This window comes from Musca domestica, unplaced genomic scaffold, assembly GCF_030504385.1.
Source record: "Musca domestica strain aabys unplaced genomic scaffold, Musca_domestica.polishedcontigs.V.1.1 57, whole genome shotgun sequence".
Classification (NCBI taxonomy): domain Eukaryota; kingdom Metazoa; phylum Arthropoda; class Insecta; order Diptera; family Muscidae; genus Musca; species Musca domestica.
The window spans coordinates 2,569,060-2,592,982 of record NW_026712358.1 but is presented as its reverse complement, the minus strand read 5'-3'; the positions used below and the strand labels follow the sequence as shown (position 1 = coordinate 2,592,982).

The 23,923-nt window shown below is 33.5% G+C and overlaps 1 protein-coding gene across 1 annotated transcript in view; it reads right to left on the bottom strand.

Moving 5' to 3' along the window:
• Positions 1–23,923, bottom strand: part of LOC101893796 (muscle-specific protein 300 kDa) — a 118,859-nt gene that overhangs the window by 83,202 nt on the left and 11,734 nt on the right. Inside the window, 1 exon segment of the mRNA XM_059128703.1 lies at positions 2,613–2,674. Coding sequence (XP_058984686.1) covers positions 2,613–2,674 — 62 coding nt within the window.

Here is a 23,923-nt window from a genome sequence, read left to right as displayed (position 1 = left end):
CGTTTCTAACTTCTGGACATTCGTAGAAAATCCATGCTACACTTTTTCGAACGGCTCAGATATTCTCTACCTTTTTATACTTTCCACGATAGTATGGATTGTATATTACGAAGGTATAATTAAGTTAGTATTTGGTGTTAAAAATATATAACGTATTCTCAGATGAAATATTTTCTAAATATTCCCACATTGTCGTATAACCGCTATGTAACCATATGAAGCGATATTCGGTAATTCCCATCACAGAAAATTACCTGCTTGGGTCCTTTATATATCCCCCAAATAATGGTATTTTCCAATATTCGTCATTTTTTTCGATTTTAAACAGGATTGTCACAAAGGTGGTATTATGAGTTCGTAATAGTCATCGTCTCACCGGCAAATATTTGGCTATAGACGTCCACGTATAGTCCACCAACCCGACTTTCGATGTTTGAATAATTTTCGCAGCGTTTTTCATCGGAATTATCAAGATACTTCCAAATGGTGGAGGGTATTAAAGGTTAAGCTTGGCCGAAGTTACTACATCTTAGAAATGCTTCATAGAGGGTTAAGACATAAGGTCTCTCCGGACCAAACCCGTTTTAGGACATTTGGAGTCGATCTAGGGGAGCCGATACTCGGTATTTTCATAATTTTAGTGACATTATTTACAGGAATTATTTCAAATTTCGCATTTGAAGTTCGTAATGGGTACTACAGCCTATGACAATAAGTTTTGTATGCAGGTCCACGTCTTCGTATAACCCCCATATGACGGTTTTCATTTAAGTGATAGATTAAGTAATTTTGTTGCAATTGTTCAAGTTCCTATCGTATGGTGGAGGGTATTAGAAGTTCGGCCTGGCCCAACTTAGCTGCACTTTTACTTGTTATATCCTAAACATAAATCCAACATAACAATGTTTTAAGTTATCTTTTGTTTTTAAACCAGGATTCAGGCCAGTTTTTAAACCATTACCTTTCTAACAAAATGGAAAAACTTATTCGGGTATGGCTCAAAAATGATTTTGTCAAAGAAATCTAATTTGATTGCTTTAAAAGTTCAAAAGAAATTATTTTATTTAAAAAAATTAACACTCCTTAATATTAAAATAAGATTTCCCAAAAATAATTATGACAACAATGTTGTTGCCATACTTAAAGGAAAAACATTTCACCTTGTTTTGCATGCGGAAAAAAATAATTGCCTGACGTAAAACAAATCATAATAATTATATACCATTTAAACAGGAAAATCACCAAATCGGAACATTAATCATCCCGTCGTCTGTTATGTCATTGACTTATCACACCATTTTCTAAAGATAAACATGAAATAAAATAAATATTTCCCAGAAGATAAATTCGCATCTGTTGAGACAAATTCTTGACATTTTTCCTCTCCCCTCACGGGGTGGGCTGTTTGTTTTCGCTCTGACGCAAGTATTTTGAAATAGAAATGCTTAAATGTTTATTTCATAAATAACAAAAATAATAATAATAGACGAATTTGTTTCTATTTTTGTAGTCATAAAATATCTATTTTCGCCGGATTGCAACACACATGTGTGTTAAGGTGTCGAAATTCATTAAGTCCCTTATTTTTTTCCCGATTACGATATGGAAAATGAACTTTGTAATGAGATAATTGGGTTAGAACGAATTACTTATCATCACCCAGTAATAACAACAAGGGAATTGATTTGCGTGTGAGAGTGTTTTTTTTTTAATGAGCAAAAACTATTTTGTATTCCAATCAATATCACAATCTATATTATGTTAAGGATGAAATAACTCATCTGAATCACAACAACTACGTCATATTCCGCACTGAGTATATCCATCACTTTTATTGGCGTCTGATTTCTTGGCCCTCTCTCACTCCCTGCCTCTCGCTTTCTCCCAATCGGCATTGTTTTCCTATGTAAACAATGTGAATAATATTTCACTTCACAGGAAAAGCGAAACAAAAATTAGCAAACAATTTTTGTTGTTTTTGGGTTCCCCAAAAAAAAAGGAGATTTATTATTAACAAAATGTTTACATCAAATTGCAAATGCCAGAATTTTCCACTATTTTTAGATCAAAAATGAGGATGAGTAACTTGTGAGCAAAAGTGAAAAGCCAAACAATCCACGTCGATGATGTGAAGAAATTTTAAATATCAAACCGAAAACATATGGCTGGCTGGGCAAGAAAAATGAACCATGAAAAGCAAATATAAAAAAAGGTTATGGCCAATTATTCAGACAAAAGAAAGGTAAATGTGCCAGGAATTATTTAAATGAAATGAAAATAAAACTGGGAAAAGGATTTTTCCATTAGAAAAATTTGAAATATCTATTTTGTTTATGTAAAACTCATAGCTTCTCTGGGGGTGTAGTAAAATCATAATATTTGACCTGATGATTTCTTAGATATACATAGGGGAATTATGTCTAAGTTTGAACCAATAATCACCAATATCAACAGGGTTCCTCCTTAAATACCAACAGCGGATAAAATCAGAAAAACAGGACTTTGGATTCAAAAAATAAAAATAAAAAATACATTACATTTCTCTATATTTCTCTACATTTAGTAGCAAAAATATGACGGCTCCCAAATGTTTACAAAAATGATTTACTCACCTTCGAGAGGTATGAATTAATCCAATTAGTGAATGTTTTCTTTTGAACACGTTCTTGTTCCTCTGCAAAGAGAAAAAAAATCGAAAATATTTCAATTAATATAATGTATTGGAATAAAAAGTAATTGCATTAGTATTATGTTAAGTCAGGTGTCAGCTTTTGTAACACGATAAAACATACCATAAAATAGTATACAGGGTGACAAAGTCAAACGTAATAAATTTAAATTTTTTTTTAAACTTTATTGAATGAAAACAAAAAATTTCGGAACTAGCATCAATTTTAGAATAAGTTTAGATTTGTTTGAATTGACACTATCATTAATATTTCGTGGAGTTACAAACGGAATGACAAAGCTAATATACCCTCTATAGAATGGTGGAGGGTATAAAAATATTACGATTTACAAAATTTGAACAAAATAGTATGATCCTCTCTTCTTCTTCTACAAGGTAAAGTATTTTCTTTCAGAATATTGTCTTTTGTGGGGGAGGCACCACAAGTAGTGCACCGATATTGACTACTTTCGCATAAAAATGCCTGGAATTGGGGGTTTTCTTTCGACATACAGAAAGGCTAGTTTACCCATCATTTTAGGATTATATGTATAGGGACTTGTTTACATTTATATTCAACATTTTTATAGCATACTTTTAGGCGTCCACCCAATTTTTAAACTGAGCAGAAATACTTTCCGATTTTCTTCAGTTTTCGTTTGATTTCAATATGTAAAAATAGAGTATTTGTTAAATAAGGGAGATATTTCTTAAAAAGTTTTAAATCTGCAACTCTAGTATTCGGAAATATTGGTTCATTTTGAAACTAATGAAAAGTGAACTGACAAGGCCGAGATCGCCAAAATCCAGCAACTGAAATGTTATTGAAAGTATGTTACAACGTAACCTGGGGCCACATAAAAACGACAATTTAAAAAAAATGACAGACATTGATTATTTATTTATTTTTTTTTTTATTGTTGCGAATCTTCAATTTTCAAAACCACACACTCAAATCATTACCAGCTATCATAAAATACACAAGACATTAACCCAGCTCTAATAACATTATGTGTAAGCTATACCAAATAATCATTTAGAGTTCATCATTTTTATGGCCTGCGGTGAACGAAATTAAAAAAAAAAAAAACTAAATAAAAATACGAAACACGAAACCTCTGCCTGTATTAAGTGGTGTAATGTTCAACAACGATCGTGCCCCCATTAGTCAAGCGATATTAGTTTCCCAGTGATGCGTTTTAATGGTTCATCTAATACAGTTATGAACTTTATAAAAAAGCCATAAACTATTTCATTAAAATTAAAAAAATACAGACTTTCGTAATAATGTTAATTCATGCTTCATGGGGAAACAGTTCTCGGGTGAAATTCACAGAGGAAATGCATTTTAATGGGGTGTGAAAAAATCTCTTAAAAAACATTGAGGTGTTTAAATTAAAAAAAACACATACATACATACACATATGTGTATACATCTGTGTAGGAGAATTTATGAATTGAAATTATGGGAAAATATATTAAAAATAAACATAATTAAATTAAATGTGGGTAAAAGCAAAGCAAATATAAATCATGTCGAACTGTGATGAACGAGTCAGCACTAATATATGAGAAAAATAGAAAATTTTTTAAAAATAATTTTTTTAATAATTTCATATGAAATTCCTTTCACTCCATTGTTTAATCGAAATAAATCTAATTTATACCAGATTTAATCGACTTAACGATGCCATTCTGTTTTATTTCGAATGACTTGTGCTATTTGAGTTTATGGTAACCCCCCTCGTTCTTTAATGGCATTTTTATTTCGCATCGTGGAATTTCGAAAATTATGCCATATTAATGTTTATTAGCACACATTCGCACAACGAACCATAATTATCACAAAATGGTATGCAAACAAAACAAAGTAAAAAAGAAAAAAAAAACTTAGAAATGCTTCTTATCAGACATAAGAATGCCAGCTTTGCTATCTAAGAATTTCCAATTTCTAATTTTAGACCGCAGACATTTCCTGCATGGAACGTCCAAACATGCAATGCTAACCCCGAGGCGTGCACACAAGTCCGTCCCATCAGCCAACCTATTTGTTTAATATGTATGACTTAACGGGTTTCGCAAAAGTCATAAAGTTATGCGGCCAATTAGAAAGGTCTGCGGCGAAAAACTTTCTCAAATGTGGAAAGTGCATTTATGAAGTAATGATGTCAAGTAGAATTAGGTGGGGGAATAGAATATAACATAATTTATGTATTTTTTTATATTTGGTTCAATATGAGGTGGAGGTTGAAACTTGTCCTTCCCTTGGGGTTTATGTTAATTTGAGACTTATGGCAAAATAGGACAGATATTCACTGGGTTTATCAGATCCAATGAGTTAAGGCTAGGATACACACAATGCTACAACACTTTTTCTACATTTATGTTAAGAATTTTAATAACATATTATAAGGTGCTTCACACAATTTGTAATATAGTTTATAGTTTATTCATATATTCATAATATAAGGCCTTCAAGCAACGGAGGCCTTTGTCAACTTATAACGTGACAATTGGATTTATGTCCAATAGAAACATCATTGTCTCATCTTCCAAAGAATTCTGTCTCATTTAGGGCATTAGGACATTAAGGCATATAGGACATTGGACAATCGTATTTTGTTCTTTTTTGGTTCTTGCATCCTGATCACCTAGAAAGCGATATAGGATTGATACACCATTTCTGTGTAAGGATTCGAGAGTGAATGCAAAAACACGCCGTTCCTAATAAGTTTCTTTAATTCTGATTTTTTCTGAATTAAATCAAAAATTAAAAAAAAAACATTTAAATCGGTTTATCAGCAATCACTTTCAACCCGCTTACAAAACTGTCCCTATGTCTTTTTTGAAAAATCCGCAAAAATTGAACAAAAAAAATATTGTTCGCAATTTAGATTTAAATCAGTTAAATGATAAAGACCGCACGCGTGCTCTTACGGAGAGCAGTATTTCACGGACACGGGTACCATCAACAAGTGTAAATCTCTCCCCACTTTCAATCAGAATAATGGAAAACAATGCAATTCGAGAGCAATAACAATTGGGAAAACATTTCAGGAAGAAATAAAAGTTTAAATGCCTGCCTCACGCTAATTTTAATAAGTATCAGGCAGAGCTGCTCTTTCAAGTTCTCCCAATTTTGAGGGTATCTCACACTTTCTTTTTAATGGTTTTTTTATGTGTCTGTGTGGAGAGAATTACGCTCACTTAAGGCACGCGAGGCTATACTTTTCTTCCCCTCATTTCAACACTAAATCTTTATTTTATTTATTTAATTTTTTTTTAACAAAATTATGTTTTTTATTTAAATCTGAATGATTTCTCAGATTTTTGAAGCTTTTATCCAGGGATTTGTTCAGAAATTGGTATTTGTAATTCGTAATGGGTTCTAGCTCCTGTGGCGGAACATAGTATGTATAGGTTCACATTTTCGTATGGCCCCCATATAATGGCACCTAACGATATTCAGTGTTTTGATGATTTTTGCCACATTTTTCCAAGGATTTGTCTAAAATTGGTATTTGTAGTTCATAATGGTGGCCGAAATTCGGTATTTTGATAAACCTAGTCACATTTACCAACGAACTTGTGTCAAATTTGGTATTTAAGAAGATTGATTGTCTATAGAGGTTCACGTTTGGGTATGCCCCCCACACAACAGCCTCACCCACTTTATGGTTTTTTGAGCACGTTTGAATGCCGATACTGTTAAATAAAAATATTTTCTTTATGCAAAGGTGGAGGGCTAAAAGTTCGGCCCGCCCGAACTTAATGTTTTTTACTTGTTTATCTAGGAAATGTGCTTTGATGTGTGCGGGCCAAAATAAAAACAAAAATCCCGCTCAAAAGACATATCCTTATAACTATTTTCTCATAATTTTCGTTATTTAGCGTTTATAATTAATAAATAGTGAATATCATTATAGCTTGGAACGGAAGAAAGAACAGCACAGTTACAAAAAAAAAAAAAAATATTATATATTATTGAATTATTGAAATCGGATAGAACAAATATATATGGAACTAAATCTTAATCTGATTCGATTTATAGTTGTATGAAACCACTCGTAACCAATATCATTGCTTCAGAGAGCATATTGCGAAGTTATGTATGCATAAATATAAAAACTTGGTACAAAAATTATATATAAAAAATTTAAAAATTAAATTGAATTTTAATTTTTTCCAAATTTAATAAATAATTAGTTTTGTAATTCGTGTTATTAAATCCAGTAATCAAGTACTTAGAATTCTTCGACAAAATTTTATGTCACAAATATTGGCCTCAAAACCGTCACTATTACTTGACGTAATAAAGCTTATTAATGATAAGTACAACGCACGTACGTCACACGCACAAACACCTCGACAAAGAGAAAATACGACTCACCTCATGTCAGTCGAAGCAGTGGTCATTAAGAAAAACATTCTTCAAGAGAATTAAAAAAAAACTGGGCAATTTTCCAAAAGAAAAAGAAAACCTCTAACATACACACATACATATACCCATACTTATGTTTACATATTTAACAAATATATATAATTTGAATTCAAATCGAATTGCTGCAAAGCCAAACACGATAGTGGCTACTCTGAGGCGTGTGGCCGGCAATTAGATGGCAAAGTGTAAACAAAGTCATTGTAACAAAATAATGTAATTGGCCAAAAGATAAGATACGAAATACGCTCACACATACACATGCACACAAACTACCACACCAACCAAAGTCGGACAAGATTTACACACAAAAGGCGTGCATAAATTAATTATCAATGTACTTTGCTGGGTACTACTCTTAATTTTTTTCAATTACAACATTTTTAGTTGTGATTCTTTTTTTGTTGCAACATGTATTTACACAACAAACAACAAAGAAATAGAATTAATTGCGATAATAATCTAAATTGGTGGTCAATTTTTTTTATCAGAAACATATGTATGTACCAAATTGGCGTAGTGGTCTTAGAGAGATCTGTCATTAAAAATACTCGAACACAATTTACTTTAACATTGAATAAATTACATTTTTTTAAATATTGAATTTTTTTTTCAAAATTTTAATGGTGGTTGTGAAATTTCTTTCGAAATGAAACACATTTCTATTAACAAACATGTCATTCTTTATTTTTGTTTTTCTTCAATTTATTTGTGTTTTCAATTTCTTGTCTTTGGCGTTATTGTTGTTGTCTTTTTTCGCAAGAAACTAGTTCAAGGTTTTGAGTGCAAAATATCTATTTGGCCGAAAGAAAGAAAAACATTTTTGACAGTTTTAGATCATTTCAGAATAGAAAAGAAAATTTGAAAATGTTTTCTGTTGTTGTTGTTGTTGTTTGATTTGGCTAGTGTTTTTGTCGGTTTTGAATATTTATTACCACTTATGAAACTATTTTCAATGTCAATTTTAATGAAGCATCAGACAGGGCAGGGCTGGGCTAGGCTGTCCGCTGCTAATGCCACAGAACTTGAAATCACATTTGCAAATTGAGAATGGGTGGTCGTGAAAGGAATGAAGAAATTATTTTTTTCTGCCTTTCTTTTTTTTGATGAAGGTCACCGAAGAACGCATTTGATTAGATAATATTTTATGCATATGAAATATATTGCTTGGAATTTTTTAATGGACTCTTTAATAAAAAAACAAATCTTTTCAAGAAATTTCTGGACAATCTGCAAAATTATGAATGTGTCAATCAATCATCGATGTATTAATCCTCAGAGATGTTAAATATATGATGAAACATATACAAATTAAAAAAACGCTTTTGCAAATAAAAATTGTGCAGAAATATTTAGAGGAATGTGCTTTAAATATATATTTTTTTTTTTAAAGTGGCAAAAATTCAAATTTTTGAAATTCATGGGATGTGGGTGAAAAATGGAATTTATTTTCAAGAATATAAAACAGACCCATCTAAAGAACGAGTGGACATTCCTGTCAGTCTGTCATTAAAATGAAGACAGTAGTTTAAGATTTGATACCCTCTTACGTATGACAGGCGGACAAAACATGATATTTTCCATATAAAATGTGCACAAATGTCTACAAATTGAAAATTTCGTGGTTCCTTTGGGCTCCTGATTTTTTGTATTTTTGGAATTTTTTTTCCAACATTTCCATCCGAATCAGCTGTTTATCCGTATGTAGAAGTGAAATCTGAGTCCACTGTTTAAAGTAGCCTGTATATAACGTACCGTCGCATGGGTGATTTTAGCGACATTATTTACCGGAATTGTTTCAAATTTCGTATTTGAAGTTCGGAATCGGCACTACAGCCTATGACAATAAATTACTTATGCAGGGCATGGTATTCGTATATCCCCAATATAACGGTTACATTTTTACAAGTTCCTTCTAAATGGTGGAAGGTATTTAAAGTTCGGCCAGGCAAAACTCAGGTGCTTTTCTACCTGTTTTCAATTTGGGTTCTCATTGAAAATTTTGTCGCATAAAAATGCTTGACACATCTCTAAGTAGAGGTGGGTGTAATTTGATATTTTAAAAACTAGAGTGCACATCCTAACAAAATTTCTTCAACGTAGATCCTGGGTTTGGAGAGGTACCACATTTTAACATTTTTCAAAAAGTGACACATATATCACATAAAGTTAAGTAAATAGTCGTTACAGTCTAAAGCTGGCATTTTGTAATATTCATATCGGATTTAGGTCAGATACAAAATGGATGACATTGAGCCACTCCCACTCGAAACCATCCTCAGAACGCCGGTCAAATTAAATAGATGAAAATTGGCCGAGAAAGTATAACTATCGGCAAAACCGACCAACGACGAATAAAATATCCTAATTTATCGAATTTGTGATCCTATTTGTGACCAACTTATTTTGAAACACCTTAAATTTCCCTCCCGTATACTCTAACTCTTTCAGTCTCCCTTTATAGACAGATGATTTAATTTCTCTAAAATATCATTTCTATAATGTGTAGGACATTTTCAGAGGTCGCTGGAGCCAAACCCTTCGAAACGGTTCTTATTCTGATTTAGATAGAGTAAATATTATGACTTTCAGAAGGTATGATAAGGGAGTTAGACCGATTTTCACCAAATTTCATAAATTTCTTTCTAAATTTAACTCAGTCGTATCCGCTTAGTCTGCTTATGGTTTGTTTTTATTTCGACACCTATTACAAAGAAAATACTTCCTTAAGAACAACTATCACAAAAAATTGCAAAGGAATAATTCTCAATTACTTTGTGTCTTTAGAGGAAATGTGAGAATATCAGAATATCAACATCAAACGTATTCTGTGAGTATGTGTTGAGAAAAAAATATTTCAGTAACTACTCCCTTCTCGTCAACTACTCCCTTGTCTTAATCAAAATAACATTACAATTATTGTCTTTCATATACATTATTTTTTTTTTAATTTTCTTCATGGGAACACAATATTTTATTAAATTAAATTATTGTATGTGCCCTGGCAAATCCAATTCAAATTCGTTCCATTGATCATCTCTAATAATCTAGTGAATTTAATGTCCAACATATGTTACCCTTAAACTTAGTAGCCATAAAAAACTGTTTCCATGGTTCCCGACCGACACTTTTTATTGTCTCAATGAAAAGGCAAATTGTTGTTTAGAAAAATATGACACCCACACAGACCGCCACTACGTGCGTAAAAGTGCCGGCAGGCAGGCAGGCAGCAGGCCAAACACCAATAGGCGTTTAGCTTCTTCACACACAGACATGTGGCCCCAACAAGATGATGGACTTTCTTCCAAACAAAAATTGGATGGTGATGTCCGAAATATGCTCTGCATGCTTGTCTTTTATAATAATCGAAGAATGGAACCACATGAAAACAGCCATGCAGCAAGACGTCCGTCTCATTCCTCCGCAATTTCAACCCACTCAAGATCTTTTTTTTTCTTTTCGTATGGCAAGAAAAATCAAATAATTTAGATTATCTTATTCGAATTTTTTAAACACACATGTGGGCACCGAAATACGTGTGCCAGTACTGGTAGCAATCATATTTTTGGAAATTTTGTGGAGAGGTTCTGGAAAGAATCATCAACTGGTTATACTCTTGTTAAGCAAACAGAAAAACGACAAGATGAAACAAGAAACAAGATGAGTGAAATTGTCTGTCAATAAAAATTATTATTTTCGTTTTTAATTTAATTTTCTGTTGTCTGTGGTCCAAGTGATCTTTCACACTCAATATTACTTACATGGTCGCTAACAATGTGAAATAACAAAATTCTCAAATTCATCTTTGGACACATCCAAATGTTATTCATTTGTTTTACAATCCATTTCGCCCCACACAAATGGGTCTGCCAATTTCGTTTTGTATTTGAAAGATTTATTTGAAAATTGTTCCATTTGGAAATCTTTAAATACGACCAGCACCTCACAATTTAAATACATTTCTAAAAAAATAAACAATTTCACCTTAAAACACACATATATTTCTGCTGTTCTATATAAAAATAGGTATCGTGTCATCCGGGGGTTCATTGAGAACAATAATTTCGATATAGATAATAAAGATATCAACAGAATTTGAAACATCAAAAGAGTCGAGAGAAAATATTTGTTTATAATGGCTTTATTAAAGGGGGCATATATAAATGTTTTTACAAGAAATATTTTCTTTGTTGGGTCTTGAGTTGGTGGGCGGATTATTTATTGTGCCGCCGGACTTAAAAAACACATTTTTTTTCTAAATGACAGTTTACATAAAGAACATGAGTTTTTGACAATTGTCAAACATAGAACCATGTATCTCGGACAGTGAATATTTTCACTTTATTCGGGCAATTTTAGAAACAAATAAGCAACTTTACAAACGGAGAATGGGGGAGGACAATATTAAGAATGACGTATTGTTTTCAAAATATCACGAAATAAACCAGTAAAAACTTCAAAATATTGTTGCAAATCCTTTACTTGGCATTTACACAAGGCAACTTAAATTAAATCAGAATAGTGTTTTACTACCGCATACATACGGAACCGATTCCTCACTGTCTTACTTTTTTTCGAAGACAGCCAAAGCTAATAATTTTTAACATTCGAAACAAATTTAAAAATTATGAAGAACAAGAATTGGATTTGTTTTAAAAACAACAAATACGATACAAAAAAATAGGAGACAAAAACAAAAAAAAAACGCAAAATGTAGGACCAATATAAAAATGAACCTGCATAGTTAAATTTCTGTTATAGCTGGCAGTACCCATTAGGAACTTCACATACGAAATTTGAAACAATTCCGGTAAGTAATGTAGCTAAAATCATGAAAATACCGAATATAGGGAGGTACCGTTATATGGGGGCTGTACCAAAACGTGGACCTACATATATGGGAGCTATAGCTGTATCTGAACCGATTTTCTCGGAATTTGATGTACTTGATTCTAGTCTGAATTCGGTCGGATATGCCAAAATTCAGGCCATTTGGACTGATATTGGCCATTTGGTGCACAATCAATCCGAAATCTGTTGAGGATATATATGTGACCTATATCCAAATCTGAACCGATCTTAATCAAATTTGGCAAAGGTATTTTCGGGCTGTATCTAATAATTGATACCAAATATCATTGTTGTCGAATGAATATTACGAATGCGAAGAACTTAAACACCAAATCAGATGAAATATATATGGAAGCTATAGCTATATCTGAACCGATTTTCTCCGAAATTAATATACTTGCTTCCAGGCTGAATTCAGTCGGATATTCTAAAATTCAGGTCATTTGGATTTATATTAGCCATTAAGTGCGCAATTTACCCGAAATCGGTTGAGTATATACACCTGAACCGATCTTTACAAAATTTGATACACTTATTTCGGAGCTGTATCTGATATTTGGTACCAAAGATCATTGTTGTGGAATGCATATTACGCTTGTGTGACTTTAAATCCCAAATCGGATAAAACATATATATATAGGAGTTATAGCTATATCGGAACCGATTTTCACTTAATTTCAAATTTCGTAATTGCCAAAATTCGGTCCATTTAGGCTGATATTAGCCATTTGGTGCACATAAACCTGATATCGGATAAATATATATATTGGAGCTATACCCTAATCTGAACCGATCTCTATTAAATTTGACAGATGTATTTTTGAGCAGTATCTGATATCCGGTACCAAATATCATTGTTGTCGAATGCATATTACTAATGGGAAGAACTTAAACTCCAAATCAGATGAAATATATATATGAGAGCAATAGCTATATCTTAACCGAAATTTGATTTACTTGCTTCTAGACTGAATTCGGTGGGATGTACCAAAATAAAGGTCATTTGGACTTATAATAGCCATTATGTGCGCAATTTACCCGAAATCGGTTGAATATATATGGGAGTTATATCTAAATCTGATCCGACTATGACCAATTTCAATAGGGTTAGTCTTGGGCCCAAACAAATGATTTGAGCGTTAACTCGATCGGACAATAAATGCAACCTGTACTTTGTTTGCAAAAGTACATGGACAGACAGACGGACGGACGGACGTACATAAATCGACTCAGAAAGTGATTCTGTGGAGATTCTCAAAAGTAACTATGGGTCTATATCGCTTCCTTCTTCATGTTACCAAACAAATGTACAAAGACATAATACCCTGAACACGGTGTGGTGTAGAGTATAAATACTTTCCAAGATAGTAAGGGTTAAGAAAATCGGCCACAGGGTCTGAGAGTCACTTCACCAAATTTCCTCATGAAAATAATATATACGGCCAAGAATCTAAATGCCCGATATGTTTCTCCATCATCCAGAACAACGTACTTCTAATCCCCAATGATAATCAAAAATGTAAAACGGCTTTGATCAAAGGCAATTTCCCATTAGTTATCCCACATTAAATATTCATTATCTTCCCCAACATGCATACATATGTATGTATCTAATTTTTTATTGATGCGAATAAACCCATAAACTTGTATAGATTAGCATCTGTTACGAAACATGTTGAGATGTCCACAAATATATATTTTTTTCCAAGAAAAGTATCGAATCGAAAACCGGCCATATCACTTCCAAGAGAACATTTAAAGAAGAAAACCACAACCTAAAAAAAACTTTAAATACTCTGACATCTCTTTGATGTGGAATTTTATTAACTAGTTTTTTCTTTCTATTTCTAGTTTTGCAATTTGATTATCTTTCTTAGACACATCTGCCGCACAGAGAGGCGGATTGACATGTGTTCTCGATACACGTTTAAATGATCGACGGTCAGTCATATTTTTTTTCTTTTCTAAAATATTGCCCCTTCACTTGACAAGCCAAGACAATTGCAATCAATTCAATTCCGAAGATGTGAAAGTGAGTATTGTGATCTGTGGTCTCGAAATATCATTCGCAAGGTGTTGAAAGCATTGTCGCCGCTTCTTTTATTAGCTTCTGTCCACCCCTGCATCCCCCTTAGCAGTTATTGATTACAACAGAGCCGGTACTTTTGTAATGGTGAGCTTTGCCATTAGAAATGTATTTTTTCCCTCGTTAAACTACAAAGTTGGCCAGTTGCAGTTAAATGATATTCGTATTGAAAATGTGATTTTTATATAAATTTGTTAAAAGCTTAAATTGACACAAAGTATTCGCTGTTGTTGTAGCTGTTGTTGGCATGCTCTAGGGAATGACGTTATTGTGCAATTTCATTGAAAAGTGATCTCAAGAAAATGAAAACGATTGACGCTTTAATGAGGTTTTATCATTTGAAATGGATAATGACAATTGTTGATAAGTAAATATTTTTTGAATGATGTCAAAATATTGCAAAACGAGCGGCTCAAAAACATTCTGAAATTTCTACCTTTTTTACATTAAATTACACAAAATTATAAGGGGAATTTTATATGGATATATATATAAGGACAGAACAGATTCATAAGTGTATATTTAAAACTGTTAAAGAGCTACGTTTTAGAAGGCTTTACAAAACGTTGTCTCAATGAATATTTGGAATTATCAGTTGCCAGATGCTCAGGGGAATCAATAAAATGTTCAAATTGCAGATGCAGCTATACAGGGTAAGATGAAAAATCTGCAACCAACTTCAGACTGCTGTCCTTTCTAAGCCACTCGTCCGACAGCTGTTAAAATTATCCCAGTGACAACTCATTATATTGTTTACGAGCGCAAAAAAGCATTTTGGCAAGAACTTTCCCGAAAAAATGTTATTTGTGATGGAATTCAAGCGTTATAGTGTGATTTCTTTATATTTGGCTGCAAAACAACAAATGGATATCGTTAGAGCACTCCCGACTTGATCGAAACCCGCGTCAAAGTGACCGGAAAATGGCCCGTGAGCTGAACATATCGCAATATCAGAACTCGAGCGCCGCCAATGGTCGCTCTACGCTTGTATTAATCGACCGAGGCATCAGAATAAATGCCGAATATTATCGCGAAAATATTCTGGAGGGTGTATTAAAGCCTTGGGCACGCAAACCTTTTGGCCGCAGACCTTGGACATTCCAATACCAACTCAGCACGCGCTACCCAAGAATGGTTACAAAATGAGGTTCCTCGCTTCATTTCCAGCGCACAATGGGCACCAAACTCTCCGGATATCAATCCGTTGGACTGGAGAATTTTGGAAAGCAAGGCTGGCACTAAAAAGTACCAAAGTGTCGATCACCTCAAGCAAGCGCTTCGCCGAGAATGGACCAAAATACCGCAGAGCAACATTCTGGCAGGATGTGGCGGTTTCATTGGCCGTTTGAAGGTCATAATTCGTACCAAAGGTGACCAATTCGAATAAATCTAAATTTATTCTGAAATTTGATGATATTTCCGACATTTTTTGCTTTCATTCAATAAGATTTAAAAAAAATGCAAAAATTATGGCATTTGACTTTGTTGCAGTTTTTTATCTCACCATGTATTTCTGTAAATTTTCCATGCCTTCGGTCATTTATTTACTGATCGAGATATTTTGCCCGAACTTTACAGTTGTATGTCTTTGGAAAAAAACTCTAGCCTCAATAATACGACCTAAACTTTTATCAACCAACTTGACACGCAACTTGGGATGTTACAGTATTTTTGAAGTTTATGACGTTTTATACTTTTTCTACCTTTTAAACATGTATATGACATTTACAAATTTTCGAAAGTCGAAAACCTAAAAAACTGTCAAAGAGACCATCTGTGATTGATTATTAACCAGAAATATTGTACTTTCTTTGGCGGACCCTGTACAACACGTTCTCACATTTCCATAATTCCACCTCGAAGCAGTTCACTGTTTGCAAAAATTTTTTAAATTATCAAATATCAGTTGACCGCAAAGACATTAGAAATATAGAAATCTGTGCTACGCATATCAGACTGGATTTCCTACTATTAATCAACAGCACATGTATTCAAATTATTTGAATTTCCTCTGTTTCTGATTCTCACCTTGTCCAAGGTCCCAAAATTTGGACAGACGACGCGTAAACAATCACTTGTTTTAGAAACTTTTGATTTGTTGTTTTTATTAAAATTTCGGTTTTATGTTCACATACAAACAAAAAAAGTTGGAGGGGTGAATTTATGTTCAATTCACAAAACCTGCCATCAATGGATGGGCTGAGTTGGCCGCAAATAGCTTCCATAATGTGCGGAAGATTTCATTCAAGCGTGCGGTTGCTTAGTTTATGGCTGCGAATAGCACAGATTCCCATGTAAGTATGTATGTAGTAGAGTTTCGTTATTTGTAAAATTTTGTACAAAACACTAGGGTGGTCGCATGCCGTTGAAAACCAAATTATAATTTAAAACCAGAAAACTTGATGTCCATTATTTGCCAAAAATCAAAAAAAGCTTCACATGATAAAACAAAAGTTTTCCCTAATAAAATTAAAAAAATGTGCGTAAGCAATGGAAAATATGTTTTTTGCGCTTTGTTTCAATTCTGTTATTTTTTAATTACAACTGTTTTCAAATGTCGATTTTCAACAACATCTCAATGTATTTGAGCGTGTGCTTTAATGCAAATCCCAAAATTCCTCTCATCTTATCTCCCGATTTGTGTTTTCTTTTTTTTCTTTGAATTTTACAACACCAAAGGTATTCAAATTTATGTGAAACGCCTCACTGGGAGGCGTTCATGTAGAACGTAATTTTGAAATATTGAATGATTTGATAAAAGTCAGGTTTATTTTTATTTGTTGTTATTATTTGGAATATCAGCCGTGAACAATTACTGCATTTGAATACTGGCGATTACCGGATTGATGGATGAATGATCTCCCAATAAAAAGCGAATGAATAAAGCGAAATGTAGGTCAAATCAAATTCCGAAACCAACAAAAACACACGCGAGTCGAAGATGAATGATATGTTAATGATTCCATATTGGTTTTGCTTTGGTCTGCTTTGGTTCGGTTCACATTTCATATTCTCGCCAAGCATAACCGACAACATCAGTCAGTGAACATCGGAGGTAATGAATGAATGCGACACCATGGAATCATGTCACAGCAATGACAAAAACCGTGAAAATTTAAAGAAAAATGAAAACAAGAAACGAAACCAAATGACAAGTGAAGGTGACTTTGATTTTTAGTCCACAACTGAAGAGGCTAATGCTGACAAGTCGAGCGTAAGGAAACAACAAAACATAAGTAGCATGTTCAATGTGTGGGGTCTAAGAAATTTTAAGGTGTTAAAATCGTTACTTAGGAAGACTAAACGAAACATTTTCTGGAATAAATATGTGTGTACACATACATATGCAGGTCAAAGAAGTTATAAGTAACTAACTAGCCATAAATTTATTTTTGCAGTTTTTTTTTTCCAGAATATTGATATTGAAATTTTAATATCGTAAAGTATGACATCTATGGTTCAATTTTATACTAGTACTTTAGAAACGTATGTTCTAGTTCCTAAAATAGCAAAAACTAGAGTATCGACATTAAGAAGCTTGCTTGTTAGGAGATTCATCGATGTGAAATACAAAGAATTGTAGGTTCGTCCTCAGGGCAAAAATTTTCATATTGTATTGTTCCATTTGTTATAACTAGGGTTATCTATCCAATTTGACGAAACGTAAACATACAGGAATCCACTACAATTACTATTTTTGCTACTTTATACTAGTTTAAGTTCCGAAAAAAAAAAAAACAAAATTGCCCGTGGGCAAATTAAGACGCCATCTTTACAAATATTTTGTAGGTGAATTCGGTCTACTATAATTATTAGAAAGATTGTCATATTCTAATTGCCTAAATATTTAAAGGGTTTAAATTTTTAATTTTTCTATTAACCCACTTGCTGCTTAAACTATTACTGTCAGAGAGAATTCAATTTTTTTCTCCTGTACTAGTTTTGAAACGATGCAGAATTTGGGCACACTCAGAAAAAATAGGTTGGAATGTGTTGGAAAACTTTTCAACTATAGCAATTATATTGACTTGAAAAGGGCGTTCTGGACAACAATAATATAATTATTGTCTTCCCTCACTTTTTTAATGGAAAAACCAGTAAATAAAGTCTAGAAGTCGGGCGGGGCCGATTTTATGAAACCCTACACCCCTTTGCATATTTACTAGAGCTTCATATAACAATTAAAGAAGCAGATAAGTTCGGCTGGGCCGAACTTTTAATACCCTCCACCATTTCGAAGGAACTTGAATTTAGAATTTAAAAAAAATCGAAAACTACCACTTAAATGAAAACCGTTATATGGGCATACACATTTTTTGCCATAAGTTGTAGTACCCATTAATATCTGTCAATACGAAATTTGAAACGATTCCGCCGAATAATGTTGCTGAAATCGTAAAAAACAGACCATCAGGAGGTACAATTATATGGGGGCAATACGAAGGCTTGGACCTACATAAATTAGGCTGTAGTAGACATTACGAACTTTATATACGAAATTTGTAATAATTCCGGTATATAATCTCGTTAAAATCATGAAAATACCGAATATCGGGAGGAACCGTTATATGGGAACTATACGAAGACGTGGACTTGCATACGAAATTTTTTGCCATAGGTTGTAGTACCAATTAGGATCTTCCAGTACGAAATTTGAAACTATTACGGTGAATAATGTTGCTGAAATCATCAAAATACCGAATATCGGGAGGAGGCTATACGAAAATGTGGACCGACATGGCTATTTACAAACTTAACCTGCCTACGAAAGATTGCGTGATTACAACAGACAGACGGACGCTAGATCGTCTTAGAATTTTACGCTGATCCAGAATATATATACTTTGTAGGGTATATTATAAATATTTTGAGGGGTTATAAGCGGAATGACAAACTGAAGGGTATAAAAAATATAACACATCGGATGAACAATTGGGAGCTAAAGCTATATCTGAACCGATGTTGACATACATTTTTGTAGGCTCAATTTGGTGGTAAATGCCAAATTCCATCCCATTTTGCCTAATATTACACCTTTGGTACGCAATAAAAAGCAAATCGGACGAAGAAAATAACGAGAAACTGGCGAAACGTCAACACTAAGTGGCACTCCTTCACAATTTTTACTCGGTAAAATTTACCGAGTGCATAATATCAAAAAAATTCGTTGAAAAAATATAGGGGCTTAGCGTAAACGTGAGCCTGTACAGCCAATTACCTATAAGATTACCTTACCTTATTTCAAACTCCTAATATGAAATTTGAAATAATTCCGGTGATAAGTGAATTTGCGAACACAGGGAGACCATGTAATGGTGTCTGGTGGTGGTGGATATAAGAAGATGCTGTATTGTCTGACCTAGGTGTTAAAACCCATTATGAACTCAAACTACCATGTTGGAATCAATACCAAAATCATCAAAAACCCCAATATCTGTAGGTATATGGGACGGACTATACCAAAACTTGGACCTTTATAGAAAGTTATCTGCAAGAAGATTTCTTACATACTGGGATAACAAACTAAAAAGTTTACAGCTAATTCGGTTTAAAATTGTGACTGAAACCCCCCAAGAAAAACATTTAATTTGTCAGTATAGTTATATGAGGGACTATAACCAAACGAGGACCTATATGCCCCATTTTCTTCACCATAAATTCTACTGACCTTAAATGCATTTGAGCAAAATTTTATACTATTCCTTTATAAATAGATTAACTTTGTTTCTAACATTTGCACAGTCCTTAAGATCTTCAGAAAAAATTATTTTATTTATTTTTAAAGCGATTTTATTATGAGCAAAACATAGAAAACTATGTTGAACTGCAATACACAAAGCCATTAAACCATTAGTCATTATGTCTACACCTTGGGTCCTCCCGTTTTCTTGGAAGATAACCAAAAGACATGAGCGAACATAACCACATTTTGAACTACAAAAAAAAGTGAATTCCTCTATTCAAGGTATCCAGCTGAACACCGAACATGATTTCATTTCTGAAACGAATCTATTTTTAGATCGCTCTAACCATAAAACCAGGAGACAATAATCTTAACCGCAACGCAAATGTAATGCTGCTGGAAAACAGCAATAACAACAACAATGAACTAAACGGCAGCAACAGCAATGTCGACAGCATCGACACGAACGATCGGAGAAGTCAATTGTTAAATGTAAATTCCATAAAAAATATACACTGAGAGAAATAGAATGGGATGAGAAATGGAAGCTAAAGGCAAGGGTCTAATGATTTGTCGTGTGTCATACAAAGAAGGGTCTGCGAATAAGATTTCCCTTACTTGACGGACAATCTAAAATATCTACAGACTTTACTAAGACCCTTAGTAAATTAGTAATACTTTATTATTTTTATCAATACTTATCGTAGCAAGGTGAATCCAATCAAATTTACATACCTGAAAATAAAAAAATAATTGCAATTAATTTATTGTTTGTTGTTAGTACATATATTTTAACTATATAATAAATAATCATATACATTTCGATGGACTGAAATTTTATATCTAGTTCCTTATAAAGTTCCTTATAAAGTCAAGTTTCTTTCAGTGTTTACATTTTTTTCGCCTTTTTTTAGTAAAATGAGGTCTAAAGCCCAATGACGCCAATAAAAGGTAGTAGACAAAAGGTAATTTGAGATTTATTTGCAAAAAGCAGTTAATTGGAAAAATCTCACTAAGGTAGGTTAGTTGTGAAATGAAGCAAAGGTTTTTTCCCTATTGAATTTAGAGCACATAAAAACTAAATATGCTTTATATAAATTTAATAAAAAAAACAATGGCTGCAGTCAGAAACAAGGTAGAGGGAGAATTTACAAAAAAATATATTAAACAAAAACAGGTAAAAAGGCTGTAAGTTCGGCCGAGCCGAATTTTGAATACCCTTCACCATTTGGAACGAATTTGGCAATTTTCAAAAAATAAAATCCGTTAAAAATTCTATTAAAATCTTAAAAATAGCGAACGTAGCCATCATATTAGGGTCTATACGACTACGTGGACCTGCATAGACCACATTTGTCAAGAGCCATTACAATACTCAAATATGAAACCTGAAAAAAATCTGTTTATAATGTTGCTAAAATCATCCTCCGGTATGTACCGATATATGGGGCTATACGAAGACGTGGACCTGCACAGACGGTTTTCTGTCATAGGCTGCAGTATAAATTACGAACTTCAAATACCAATTTTGAAACGAGTCCGGTGAATAATGTAGCTAAAATCATCAAAGAACAGAATATCGGAAGATGCCGTTATATGTGGGCTATACCAAAACGTGGACCTACATGGTCCATTTTCCATACCAAAAATCCTGCGGATATAATATACATTTTAAAAAATTTTTATCAACATACTTAATTTCGTACGGAAGCTAGTGATTTCCACAGACGGACGGACATCGCTAAATCGACGTAGAATTTAATGCTGATAAAGAATAAATATACTTTGGTCTAAAATGTATATTTCGAGGTGTTACAAGCGGAATGACAATCTTAATATACCCTACTTTTGTGGAGGGTATAACAAATCTTTTTTTAGAAGGAAATATATAGATAGGAATCATGAATTTTATTCCGAAAACCAATTCATGACACTTTGTTATACCCTGCACCACACTGTGGTCATACGTCCTTTTGATGACGGCAGAGAATCACATTCTGAGTTGGTGTATGCATATCTGTCCGTCTGTCTATGTATTTTTATAAACAAGGTACAGGTCGCATTTATTGTCTGATTGGCATAAAACTTTCCACAAATCAGTTGTTCGGTCCAAGGACCAAAACCTATTGCAATTGGTGATAATCGGTCCAAATTTAGATATAGCTCACATACATATATTTGTCCGATAGTGTGATAGTGATTCGTGATAGTGTAATTTCTTTATATTTGGCTGGAAAACTACAAGTGGCTATCGTTAGAGCACTCTTTGTGTCTCGTACCATTGCTCGTTACCGTGATACTGGTAGCGTAGCCCGATGTCAAGGAAGTGGACGGAAGAAAACAACAACATCAGCAGAAACGGTTCGAAAAGTAAAGAAGCTACTTGACCGAAACCCGTGTCGCAGTGGCCGAAAAATGGCTCGTGAGCTGAACATATCGCAATATTCCATTCGACAAATATTGAAAAATGAGCTCGGGATAGAGCCATTGAAATTCCAAAATGTGCAAGAACTTACACCGCAACAGAAAGAAAATAGACTCAAAAGAGCTAAAGAGTTGCTTCGCTTGGCCGATAGTGGTGAACTGACGAATTTGGTTTTCTCCGATGAGAAAACATTTAAACAGTTGTCCAGCAGTTTGTAAACAAACAAAATGATCGTGTTTACTTGCCAAAGTGGTCAGCTGAAAATGTGCACCTTTGGTTAGCCACCAAAACTCATGCGCCGGCCATGGTGATGGTGTGTGCCGCCATAACAGCCGATGGTCGCTCTCCGCACGTATTAATCGACCGTGGCATCAGATTAAATGCCGAATATTATCAAAGCTATGGCTCCTATATATATGTTTCATCTGATTTGATGTTCAAGTCTCTCACATGCCTACTATACACTTCACAACAATGATATTTGATACCGGGCATCAGACACAGCTCGAAAATACCTCTGTCTAATTTTATCAAGATCGGTTCAGAATTTTATATAGCTTCGATACACACCTTCATCCGATTTTATGGTTATTGTTCGCCATATATGTAATATCAGACCAAATTGGATAGATTTTTTCATATTCAACTGAATTTTCCCATTTGGTGAAATGCGGTCCGTAGTTCTATTCCTCCAAAAAATATTTTTTAACATAATTCTCATCAATGTCATATCATACACTATACGGTAATGTTATTTGATACTAGAGGTGCAAAAGCCTCCGTCAAATTTGTTAAAAATCCATTCAGAGTTGGATGTGGTTCCCATATTGTGACTACTCTAAAGCCATGATACGCATTCAAATAAGGTTCGTAGTTGGCAAGATCTAATTTACATAACTTTCCAATATAATTTTTTTGTTACGAAATTCTACTAAATACGTGTCGGGTATCATATAGACGGCGCCGCCCGTCTATTGGCCTTACTATTTTTTTTGTAGTTGTCTTTATATTTTTTCTTGTTAATTTTAAATCTCATTTTATTTTCATTTATTAACTTAATTTTTTTACTGGTTGTAATGCTCTGTTTAGGTGTTCCAATTAATAACATCCCACGTCGTTGTGCTGGGGCAACCAAAATAGCTAGCTCGTTTCGAAAAATAAAGTTTTGAAAAATTTCTCCCAAAAAAATACATCTATCCAACGCCTTAATAACAAAGCCATGGTAATTTGCAACTTCCTAAAGTAGTTGGTTGGCCGTTTGACGTTGAGTGGTTGGATGTCTCAAAATTAAACTAAACAAAACAAAACACAGCCTCATTCACAAATTATAGAGTTAAAGCCAAAGTAGGCATTTTGAAAGCGTTAATTATGAAGACAGATTGAGAGGTGGTGATGAAGTACAATAACATGTTGTTCATTAGTTTGACTATCGCACAGTGGGCCATAAACATAAAAATCTATTAAAATACCACGACACAAATCTGTGACCTTCAGATAAACATCAGGCAAATGCTGCCATAATGATTCAATTTTTTGTTTCTAAAGTTAAGTGGATTGTATTCAAGTTCTTAAAACATAATCATCCGCCAATATTTTTGTGCCAATACACAGTAATTATTCCATTTTTAATTTACTCCAAACATTCTCCGGCCTTTGAACCCTAAAATTATGCTGATTTATGATACGCAGCCATGCAAAAAAAAAAAAACAAATAGTTTCTGTAGACCCGCGCCATCGACTCCAGCGTTTAGGCAAATTGTTGAACAATTATC